This window comes from Lepisosteus oculatus, chromosome 1 (assembly GCF_040954835.1).
Source record: "Lepisosteus oculatus isolate fLepOcu1 chromosome 1, fLepOcu1.hap2, whole genome shotgun sequence".
Lineage (NCBI taxonomy): Eukaryota > Metazoa > Chordata > Actinopteri > Semionotiformes > Lepisosteidae > Lepisosteus > Lepisosteus oculatus.
The window spans coordinates 32,098,940-32,111,348 of NC_090696.1; the positions used below are offsets into that span (position 1 = coordinate 32,098,940).

Genomic DNA, 12,409 nt, shown 5'->3' on the forward strand with positions numbered 1-12,409 from the left:
TCAAATTGTCCCCATGTATGATTGGCTTGCACTTGCCCTGTGATGGACTGGGTGTACCCTGCCTTGTGCTCGTTGCTTGCCAGGTAAGCTCCAGCTTCCCGTGACACCGTGTGGTATAAAGCGGTCTGGTAAATGACATGATATGACTATTGTTTCTTACATAAGAGTGGCAAGTACAGGTTAACTCCATGCTGAAAACAGAAGTCTCATTACTTTATATCTTATCTGTACAGCTCAGAAAATTAAATTTGGGCTTGGAGATAATTGGCAATTACACACCTTGTTGTCAAAAATGGCACGTAAATGTCAAGTAAAGATATTCTCACCTGTTTTATCCACAATGATGTCATAAGCCTCAACACCACAGGTCTTAGTTTTGATGCACTTCCCAGCACCTGTAAAGCTTGTAGCAACTGAGGAACACAAAACTGAGAAGCAGAACTAGACATTAGAGTTCAAGGACCTAATCACAAATTATATGACTGAGATCTTGTGAAATACCATAGTAATTTTTAGTCCATGCCTGACATGAATTTGAATAGTAGTATGTGAAAATTCAAAAGTGAAGCATGCCAGCTGGATAAAATAAAAAAAAATACTTCAAGAAAACAGGCTTTGGTCATTCAATAAGATAAAACTATGATTAAATGCAAAAACTACAACAAGGGTTAATTCCTCCATTTTTTTACTAATCTGTTGTAAGATTATAATTTCTATAATAATCTATTTCATCATAAACTCCAATGTGCTGTATTTCATTCATTAAATTGGAGCACTGTAAGTGAATGTTGTTGATATGTGATGATCTAAAATAACCAGTTATTTAAAAATCATATGTTCATCCCTAATCAGTGAAGCAAATAAACATCAGAGGTTCATTTATAGTCACTGAAATACAAATACTGTGGTATCTAGAAGTTTGAATTAGTGTTGGTAATAAGTGCAACAAAAAAAGCTAGGAGTATGGGTTTTGTAGAATACTGCTGAATAACTTGTTTAGTCATAAATTAATTGGTTAGGAAGCTCGTGAACAACAGGGATAAAACATTTTCAGAGATGATAATTTGAACCAATCTGACATTTTGAATAACAAAGTGTAGGTGATGAACAGGGCTTTTACAGTTTTGAGAATTATTGTTGCTATTTGCTTAAAAATGTGTTAAGTGTGAAATGAACATTTAAACCGTCACTGCAGTGCCATGGTGGTCAGAAGCTGAGAGACCAGCTATTTTGCACTTTGCCACAATTTTCACTGAATGTAGAACAACTGTTTATGATTACAAAAGATACTGGTTGTGGCCAAACTTGGGACCACACAGCTTGAAGGATGATAGATTCATTGTGTGCCCAGGGCCATTTCAATAGAAACAATCATTTTCACAATTAGTTCCAAAGAGCTCTGTAAACTTCATGCATGCGCTTTGTGGGATCAGAGCCATTGCCTCTTCTGAGGAGCCCGACTGAAGTAGGAATACATGTTAATCAAAATATCACTTGACCACAATTTGCTCCCAGACACATTTGAGCTTCCCTTCAATGGGATAACCAGCACTTGTCAAATTCAATGTGTTACTGTCCTTGTTTTTAATGAATGAGAATTTAAATCCCATCTGTGGTCGCCAGACTTATGTGTTACAAACCACAAACCCCCACTGAGCTTGAGTTAGAGGTCAAAGAACTATCAACTGCCATTCCTGAAGCTCAGATGCATTCTCTGATCAGGTCAAGGAAAGAGCAAGTATTGGACATACAGTACCTGGTGATGAAACTATGGTTGCTTTGCTTGAACTTGTCAAGGCATGGTGTGGACAAGGGGACAGGTATTTTGAAATTAAATGTGAGTGATATTACTTACAAATGACTGAGGTTTAATAATGTTAATTGTATTCATTACTATTACAAAATAATGTCAAGCTTCATTTGTATTGTTTTGGTTCATGGACAGTACATTAATACAGGTTGAAAATCCTTTATCCGAAATTCCAAAATCCGTAAACCTCAAAGATCCGAAACTTTCCAGCTCACAGTGATGTCATCGATAACGTACCCTCTCCCTCAAGTTTCTCAGACCTGATGTAGTTGTAATGTCTGGGCTGCATTTATCTTCAAGTTTGTAAGCAGTGATCATCATGTTTTGTTTTTGTATAGTAAGCTCAAAACGCTATTTTTACGTGAGATCTGAATTTCACCTCTATGTATGAGTGTAACTTGACTAGCGTCATTACTTGTACATAACGTTAAAAATAAAATGCTGGCTTTTTTCATATTTCATTTTATTTACCTGTAATCATATTCAATGCTTTGTTTTTATACCTTACATAAAACTTAATACCTGTATAGTAAAAAATAAAATACAAATGGCGTATGTGTACTGTAACCTTTTCATCAAAACATGACATCGTAGGTGGAGACTGATATCATACCTTTCTGATGGTATTATGTAAAAACAAATATTAAAAATGTATATAAAACTACATTCAGGATATATGTATAAGCTATATTATGAAATGTAAATCGATATCGTGTTTACACTTGGGTCCCATCCCCAAGCTATCCCATTTTATAGATGCAAATCAAAAAATATTCCGAAATCCGAAAAAATCCAAAATCCGCAACACTTTCGGTCCCAGGAATTTCGGATAAGGGATTCTCAACCTGTAGTCTTTTTATGGTCACTGCAGAGAAATTGTCTCATCATATTACATTATTCTGCTCAAATTTATTTATATGTGATGGACTGGTTAGTCCCATTACTTCAATTCTATTCCTTATGGAAATGTAACCCTTTTTATTTCTAAAGAGAACAAATAAGTCAATTAATTAATAAATAACATAGGATAATAAACTTACTTTGTGAGTCCCCAGACTGGGCAGTGCGTACAGCACAGCACAGGATAAGACTGGGTCAGAAAGCTTCCCCAACTTGAACATGAGAACAGGAATAAGATTTGGAACCTGTTATAGAAAACAAACAAAAACAATTTTGTGTGTCTTTGGTCAGAAAGCAATTAAATTCCTTCAGTTCCTCACTCTCCTATCTACATACAGTATCAATGCTGCTAAGCCATATATTCTGCCATGTTTAACAACTTGAAACAAAGCTTCTTAAAATGTCGTACTGTGCAAGAAAGACACAAATCTGAACAACTGAATTACTAATTTGAATAATAAATAAACAATAAATTATGCTATATAAAAACTGAATAAAAGATAATGTACCATTTAATAACAGATACACCCTAAAACAGAAGTATGTCGTTTCTCTTATTCAATGGGGTCTACCAAGTTATATATGCAAAACTGACTACATCCTCCAGACGTACAATTCATTCTGCTTTTCACCTACTAATTCAAGTTCACATTCAAATTTAAAGAAATCAGAAGTGCACTCAATATAAGACCAAGAAATGGGGTCTTTTAAAATATCAACACTAAAGGTGTTTTGATACTTCTTAGGCTTTTGAGTGTTTCCAACACCTACAGCAGTGGCCACAGACATCTGCCTTTTCCTGCTTCAAAATCAGCATCATCATTAAAAAAGTGTATTTATGGGTTCTTTTTGTGAACCCTGTAGAATAGTTAACACAATATAACAGAAGAAAAATACAAGACCTTTACATCTTCGAAACAATGAAGAGAAGCAAAAAGCTGAACAATGATAAATGTTACACTTTTAATTATAAATCCTAAATCAAGGGATGTTAAAATATACAATGCACTAATAAGACTTTATTTAAAATGTTGCAAAACAGATATTTCTCCTCTGGAATCAGCAACAAAATATATTACTAGGCTAAAAAGAAAGTCATACACTAACAAGCTAAAAGAATCATTTGTTTTAGTCTTGCACAAAGAAGACTGAAGAAACCTGACTCAAGTGTTCAAAATCCAAACTAAATCTAGCCAGTGGACTTCTTCAGAATAAAAAATGAAAAGCAAACCAGAGAACAAGTGGACACTACAGTATGTGCATATAAACCTGAGAATGGAAGGCACTCCTTCACACAAACAACTGTGGGGTATTGATTTAACAGTCCAGCCTTGTTGTTGAAGCCGACACAGTAGCATTTTTCAAACAATGGCCAGATGAGATGCCGGGATTAATTAAGTTATAATAGGTTTATTCCATGCTGAAAAGAGAAGAAAGAAAACACGTTTCGACTGTGGAGCCTCCTTTGGGTGTAAGGCTCACAACATCCATTCATTCATCTATTTCTAACCACTTTTTCCAAATATACACACAAACATAAATGGGCAAACAGACTCACAACAGGGCCAGAATAAAATTAATCTACTTAATTTTGGACTGTGGAAGGATAGTGGAGCTCCCATCGGACATACACGCAAACAGCGGGGAGATTAACTCCTCACAGATAGCACCCCAGGTTGAGAATTGAACTCCTGTACTGCTTATCACTGCACCACCATTCCACCAAAGAACAACAACACTGTAAAATTGTTAAGTTTCTCCACATGCTGTTTAATGCACATTTATTTGCAATTTAAGTTTCCAGCTGAAGGTAAGTAATGAAGGTAGAAGTATGGCACTAGATTTTATTTTCCGTACAATACAGTGTGAAATTTAAGAAAGAAATATAAGACATAAGGATAACATTAGGCATCCAAGATCAAAGGACTCCAAGAGTTTCCTATCTTAAATGTTGATTACTGTGCTTCATCATCTTTGCCTCAATTTAGTTCCTTAATAAATTGTGAAATAGGTCAACAAGGAATACTGGTGATCTGGTACAAATCCCATATAACAAATATTAATGGTAAATTTTCCCTCAAGTACTGTCCTGCAAGAGCTACATATCCTGTTAATAAGTAATAGATGAGTTCTAGATAAAAAACTTGGATTAAAAAAACAACCCTAAAGGGAAATGTAACTTGTATCTCCTCAAACTTTGTGACATCCTAGTGACCCCCTACCCCACCTCATCTGATGGAACATTAGCGCTTAGATGTCGGTTCAAGAACACGCTTCAGCTTTCTCTACATAAGGCAAGTTCAAGAAAATGTTAACAATAAATCAGAAGGATTAAAAACACACAGCACACCAGCCACAACTGAAGCTATGACTTGGATGCAGAGGACATAGTCATTATGGTAAACATGATTTTAATTGCATTTGAAGAAACAGCACTAATAGCTTTTTTTTTTACTAAAACTTTAAATTATACAATATGTAGCTAAATAGTCCCTGTACGGAAGAACTGAAATAAATCGCATAACCATAAAGGCATGTCATTTTTTGCAGCCTGTAATAACCCGCACAAACAACAAACTGAATGATTCCTCGTGTTTCCATTGCAGTGGGGTTTATTCAACCTTGTGTTGTGCAAATTACAAAAAAATGGTGACAAGCCCAATGGAAATGGGTATAGTTTGCAAAACACTTACAGTCATACAAACTTTAAAATTCATCAAACCATCTAATCCTGCCTTTTTTTAGTCCAACCTCAAACTGGAAAAAAGGTGGTGTTTAAATCACCCTTAAATCAGGACTAAACCTTATAATAGATGAAGGTGGATACTTTATTTCCTTCAGTGATATTTCAAAAATCCTTTTAGTTTAAAACAACAAAAATTACTGCCTGTTGAAAACATTATAAACAAAATTAATATTCTTCAGTTGATGTACACAGAATGAAGAATGCAACCTAATGGCATATTTTGCACAAAATGGCACTGTTTGATTAAGAGACACCAAAAACAAACTTGGCAGAAAAAAAACTGGCAGTCAAAAAAAGGAAATAAAAGGCTAAAGCACTTTGGGTACCCTAAACTGAAGTAATCAATCTTTTGATCTCACACACCTATATATAGAACCACCAGTTTTCTACTAACTTTACGGCAACTTAAAAAAATTGGCCCAATTCCATCAGGAGATGGGTTGAAAAAAAGTGCAGATTTTAGTTAGGGGCAGTGAGATCTTAGTGTAGGGATGGCCAGTTATGGTCTATGGAGAGCCACATACAGTAGCAGCAGGAGTTAGAGGTCATCAATTTGTAAAGACTTCAAACAAATTTATTTAGATCAATTAAGCTAGTGATTTGTTTAATTAAATAGCTGTGAGATCATTTGAAATAAAAATACCAACATGATGTAGCTCTTAAAAGCAAATACTGGCCATTCCTGATGTAACTCTAGTAACTCATTAATTTACTTAATAGATCAAAACTCACATTCTAAGTCTTTTCAAGTTGAATATTTCCGGGTGACCTATAAGACCTGCTTGAATTTTTCTCTCCAGGACAAGGGCTGGGCACCGCTGCTTGTGCATTATGAACGTAGACATTAGATTGAAGGTGCCCCACTGCACATACAGTACACTTAAACAGAATAATATTTTTTGCATGAAATAAGAGAATCCTCCAATGTGAATGAACGTTCTTGTTTTTGGAGTAGATATAACTGGGAGATAGGGGAAATGTTTTGTTTTTGAGACTTTAAAAATAAATTATTAGTATAACAATTTATTATAAATTGTCATAACATTTATAGTCTTTTGATGACATTTTAATTTAAGTTTGTACATCGTTTCATGAATTTAAGAATAAAACATACTCTAGTATCAACTTCTTTTCCAAACATTTTTCCTGTCTCATTTTAATTCAAGCAAATCAACAGTGCAGGGACTTCAAACATTAAACTAAAGTTTCAAAAACCCCACATTATGTTATCTGTTTACAAATAACCTTAAGAATAAGTGGCAAGAGTTAGTCATTTAATTCATTACAAATAACAAATTGGTTCAAACAATTCCAGTATTGTTAAATGAAATGTCATTTGAAATCAATGCATTACTTATTAAAAAATAATGAAATGATTAACATTGGAAGGGATACAAATGTACTTAAGTAGCTTTGAGTTTGAGCAGGTTGGATACTAATTAAATATTGGAACGGCTGTGATTTAGCAGCTATTTTATAATGCATTAACAGGTGAGAATAGATAAACAGTACGATTTAGCATTTGCTGCTAAGATATTATCTGCAAAGAATATGTACTTGGCAAACTGCGTTGTTCACTAGAGGTAGCATGGACCATATTAGAAATGCACATGTTGTACAGTAAAGTCAGGAAAATGACTGGAAACTGTGGTCACAATATTCTTCTAGAATATTTTAATGAAACTGTAATATTTACATTGCAATCAGGCTGTAGCGTAAAAACAAAGGTACATAAGACATTCAAATTAGTATCTTAATAAACATAACAAAAAGCATTTTGGGTTTTAGCAATAAATTGTGTTTGGGTTTGATCCAAAACAGATACCAGAAATAACTGGAATAAAATCACTAGCAGAAACCAATAAAGGTTATACTTACTAATATTTCAGTATTTACTAATACTACTTATATTTATTTTATTATAATTTCCATTTTTTGTAATCAGCACCAGTATTATAAGGAGACTAAACTGTTAAAATAACATTTAAATGGTCAAAATACTCATTCAAAAACCACATCCAACCCTACAAACAGATTTATCATCATACTGCTTTAACAAAGACAAGAAATTAGTAAATTTGTGAAAAGGCATATATTGTCCTCTCTGACATAGGATCTATTGACCACAAAGTACGAAATAAAGTGTGACCAACACAATTTGAATAACATATGCAACCACAACATGAATAATAGAATTAAGAGGTGACACGTGAATCTGTGCCCCGGGATACCCCAGCAATCCCATGATGTACTGTATATCAAAAGAAGGTTACTGATGTAGTGAGTTCGTTTAAAAATGATAAAAAGAAATTAATTCCTACTTAAATATTGACAAATGTCACTTTATTAGAAGTGCTTAAGATGTAATTAATATTGAAGACGTCTTTTTTTGTCTATATGTCTTTATGGTGTATTAGTGGTCCTAAATGCCCTAAGCATCTAGTACCTAAATGCCAGCACAGGCAGTGCTTCATAAGAATTAATAATTCTTAATAATAAGACCAGTTTAAAAAAACAAGAGTTTGCCCTGTCCTTTGTGATTTCATAACTAAAAACTAAAATGTGATCCATATCCCCATGGCTTTTTCTGCACTGTATGTATTTTATAATTACAGCATTTTTCTTCAGATCACAAAAATACCCACTATAACCTATAAAAAGTCAAATATATTAAGGAATGTAAAGATGCTCATTTATGCATCACATTTCAAGGCAACCCAAACTCCGATAAGAGATTATTTACATAAAGTGCTTATCGCTCTCATTTCATGCACCTTGCCTGTTGCTTAGCAACCACAACATCTACATCACTAATCATCCATAAGAGAGAAAGGCAAGGCCTCAAATGCACTGCACTCCAAGTTTCTTTCTAGTAGAACTCATGGTTGAAATTTAATTTCCCTTTAACACACCAAAAACATTGGACCCCTTAAAAGAGGAAAAAACAATCTGTATAATTCAGTAGGTCACATAAAAATGAAAGGAAATTAGATTAATTAAACTGTCAAAAAATACACTAATAGTTCTTAGTACAGGATATGTCATCAAAGCTTGAATTCTTTTTAATTTATACTCATTTTACAAGAATATGCAAGGCAATGCCAGTAGTATGGTGACAAAATCCCTTATAAAGGTTACGGAAGAAAAATAATTTTCTTTTCCAGTCTGCATCATGACAAAGCAAATTATATTAAACGCTCCACTAGAAGAGCACTGAATAATAATAATAATAATAATAATAATTGCTTACACTTATATAGCGCTTTTCTGGACACTCCACTCAAAGCGCTTTACAGGTAATGGGGTCACCCCTCCACCACCACCAATGTGCAGCATCCACCTGGATGATGCGACGGCAGCCATAGTGCGCCAGAACGCTCACCACACATCAGCTATCAGTGGGGAGGAGAGCAGAGTAATGTAGCCAATTCATAGAGGGGGATTATTAGGAGGCCATGATGGGGTAAAGGCCAGGGGGGAAATTTGGCCAGGACACCGGGGTTACACCCCTACTCTTTTCGAGAAGCGCCCTGGGATTTTTAATGACCACAGAGAGTCAGGACCTCGGTTTTACGTCTCATCCGAATACTTTTACATGTCCAAAATATGAAGTTGTTGTCTGTGACTGAAGGCCTGTTTATACTCCACTGTACATAATAGTCATGGCTTCTTCACCCACCCTGTTCTAAAACCTGTCTTTTCACTTTTGGCTAGGATTGTCCAGGTAAGTTACATGCAAGCTAACACATGCTAGTCTTATTCATGTGTCACATGGGCAGAATTAATAATGAACAGACACAAAGTTCTATCCTATACATATAGCCTGTTATTACAGTGCCTTGCGAAAGTATTCGGCCCCCTTGAACTTTTCAACCTTTTGCCACATTTCAGGCTTCAAACATGAAGATATAAATTTTTTATTTTATGTAAAGAATCACCAACAAGTGGGACACAATTGTGAAGTGGAACGAAATCTATTGGATTTTTGAAACTTTTTTAACTAATAAAAAAATGAAAAGTGGGGCGTGCAAAATTATTCGGCCCCTTTACTTTCAGTGCAGCAAACTCACTCCAGAAGTTCAGCGAGGATCTCTGAATGATCCAATGTTGTCCTAAATGACTGATGGTGATAAATAGAATCCACCTGTGTGTAATCAAGTCTCTGTATAAATGCACCTGCTCTGTGATAGTCTCAAGGTTCTGTTGAAAGCGCAGAGAGCATCATGAAGACCAAGGAACACACCAGGCAGGTCCGTAATACTGTTGTGGAGAAGTTTAAAGCCGGATTTGGATACAAAAAGATTTCCCAAGCTTCAAACATCCCAAGGAGCACTGTGCAAGCGATCATCTTGAAATGGAAGGAGTATCACACCACTGCAAATCTACCAAGACCTGGCCATCCCTCTAAACTTTCAGCTCAGACAAGGAGAAGACTGATCAGAGATGCAGCCAAGAGGCCCATGATCACTCTGGATGAACTGCAGAGAACTACAGCTGAGGTGGGAGAGTCTGTCCATAGGACAACAATCAGTCTTACACTGCACAAATCTGGCCTTTATGGAAGAGTGGCAAGAAGAAAGCCATTTCTCAAAGATATCCATAAAAAGTCTCGTCTAAAGTTTGCCACAAGCCACCTGGGAGACACCCCAAACATATGGAAGAAGGTGCTCTGGTCAGATGAAACCAAAATCGAACTTTTTGGCCACAATGCAAAACGATATGTTTGGCGTAAAAGCAACACAGCTCATCACCCTCAACACACCATCCCCACTGTCAAACATGGTGGTGGCAGCATCATGGTTTGGGGCTGCTTTTCTTCAGCAGGGACAGGGAAGATGGTTAAAATTGAGGGGAAGATGGATGCAGCCAAATACAGGACCATTCTGGATGAAAAGCTGTTGGAGTCTGCAAAAGACCTGAAACTGGGACGGAGATTTATCTTCCAACAAGACAATGATCCCAAACATACAGCAAAATCTACAAAGGAATGGTTCACAAATAAACGTATCCAGGTGTTTGAATGGCCAAGTCAAAGTCCAGACCTGAATCCAATCGAGAATCTGTGGAAAGAGCTGAAAACTGCTGTTCACAAACGCTCTCCATCCAACCTCACTGAGCTCGAGCTGTTTTGCAAGGAAGAATGGGCAAGAATTTCAGTCTCTCGATGTGCAAAACTGATAGAGACATACCCCAAGCGACTTGCAGCTGTAATCTCAGCAAAAGGTGGCTCTACAAAGTATTAACGCAAGGGGGCCGAATAATTTTGCACGCCCCACTTTTCATTTTTTTATTAGTTAAAAAAGTTTCAAAAATCCAATAGATTTCGTTCCACTTCACAATTGTGTCCCACTTGTTGGTGATTCTTCACATTAAATAAAAAATTTATATCTTTATGTTTGAAGCCTGAAATGTGGCAAAAGGTTGAAAAGTTCAAGGGGGCCGAATACTTTCGCAAGGCACTGTATATACTGTTTTATGTATAATATGAATATTAATTGTGTATCCAAGTGAGAAATTGTTTCAAATCAATTTCTAATAAAAGGCCAGGTATTTATAAACGACTGACAATCACTATTCCCCAAAAAGACAAAACACTCGGAAGAAACTGTTGTTTTCAGTATACTGTTCAGGCCAAGTAATGAATGGAGAAGTGTGTTATTTGGAGAACATGTACAGTAAATGTTTTAAAGAACTGACATTGGATGGTAACGTGGCCTTCCCCAAACTGGATTTTCATGTGAATCTCCACTTTGGATTGCTCCTTTTCTGTGAAAGCTGGAAGCACAGAGGATTTGGGATTTCACAGCATGAGTCCCATCATTTCAACTTTATTTCCCTAGCTACAACTACAGACTGGGAAAGACTGCAAGTTTATTGAAGCAATCCTGACTACTAAAAAAATTCACCAAGGGGAGGAAAAAGTGCAGTTTTCTTGTTATGTATATGGTTTGGTGTTTAATTCAAAGCATTTTTTTTAAATACTTTGTTAACAATGCCCTGAAATTGTTATTTTTGCTTCCTGAAATGTTCTGTCCAACCCAAAACATTCAATATAAATTAACATTTAATATATTATAACTTGTTTTATAAAATAAGTCCAAAATAAATTCTCCAACTTGTCTCCATGTCTTTTTTCTTCTGCTGTAAACCTAATTTGGACAGAAGATGCCAGATTTGACTCTTACAACAGAAAGAGTCAAAGGGACTCAGTAAATGAACTACATTAAGACTGATAGAAAGGGAAGAGGTGATTATCCTTTCTGATCTCCAAAAACATGCCTAGAGTCCTTATATAAGTGTAAAGACATTTGAGTGAATAGGAGTAATGTAAATATGGTTTGAACTACATAACAGAAATTATCCATTAGAAACATACAATATTCACTGTGAGGTTTTCCATCCAGTTCTCCTGTCTTCTGATCCTGAACTTTAGTTTGCCTTACCCTTGCACGCCATCACTCATTTTGCAACAGGAAACTTCTCCAAGCAAAACTGAAAAGCTCTTACCTGTGAGGGATCTGCTTTGGCCAGTTCCGCGACAGTTCTCAGGGCCACTTCCAAGCCCTCTCCCTCTTCTCTGACAATAAGGTAGGACAAAAGGAGTGGAACATGCTCAGGAATGCTCTCATTCAATGGCAGAGCCGAATGAACAGAAAACAGCCATTTGCAGGCAGCAGACTGGTCTTCATTCAGTCTGTGCAGTGCGTCTGTCGTTATCAGCAGCGTGCTGTACCAGCTGCATATTGGGAAAGGAAGTTTGATGGTGTCCTAATGGCAACAAGAAAGAAAACAAAAATCATCTTAATATGTATAATGAAATCAAATTTACACAATCTACTAAGCAATCCCAGATGTTAAAATGAGATTAAGTTCAATTATGGGGTGGGGTCATTCAAATGTGGCACATTTTCTTTTAAAACAATGGTATTATACAGCTATTCCAGGATATCGTG

At 35.9% G+C, this 12,409-nt stretch overlaps 1 protein-coding gene across 2 annotated transcripts in view; it reads right to left on the reverse strand.

Moving 5' to 3' along the window:
* The window catches only part of focad (focadhesin), a 92,814-nt gene that overhangs the window by 53,448 nt on the left and 26,957 nt on the right, over positions 1–12,409 (reverse strand). For both annotated transcript variants that reach the window (XM_069189288.1, XM_069189290.1), the window contains 3 exons: positions 11,964–12,224; positions 2,851–2,955; positions 327–428 (listed from right to left, as the gene is read on the reverse strand). In XM_069189288.1, coding sequence (XP_069045389.1) covers positions 327–428; positions 2,851–2,955; positions 11,964–12,224 — 468 coding nt within the window. The remainder of the gene's footprint in view (positions 1–326; positions 429–2,850; positions 2,956–11,963; positions 12,225–12,409) is intronic.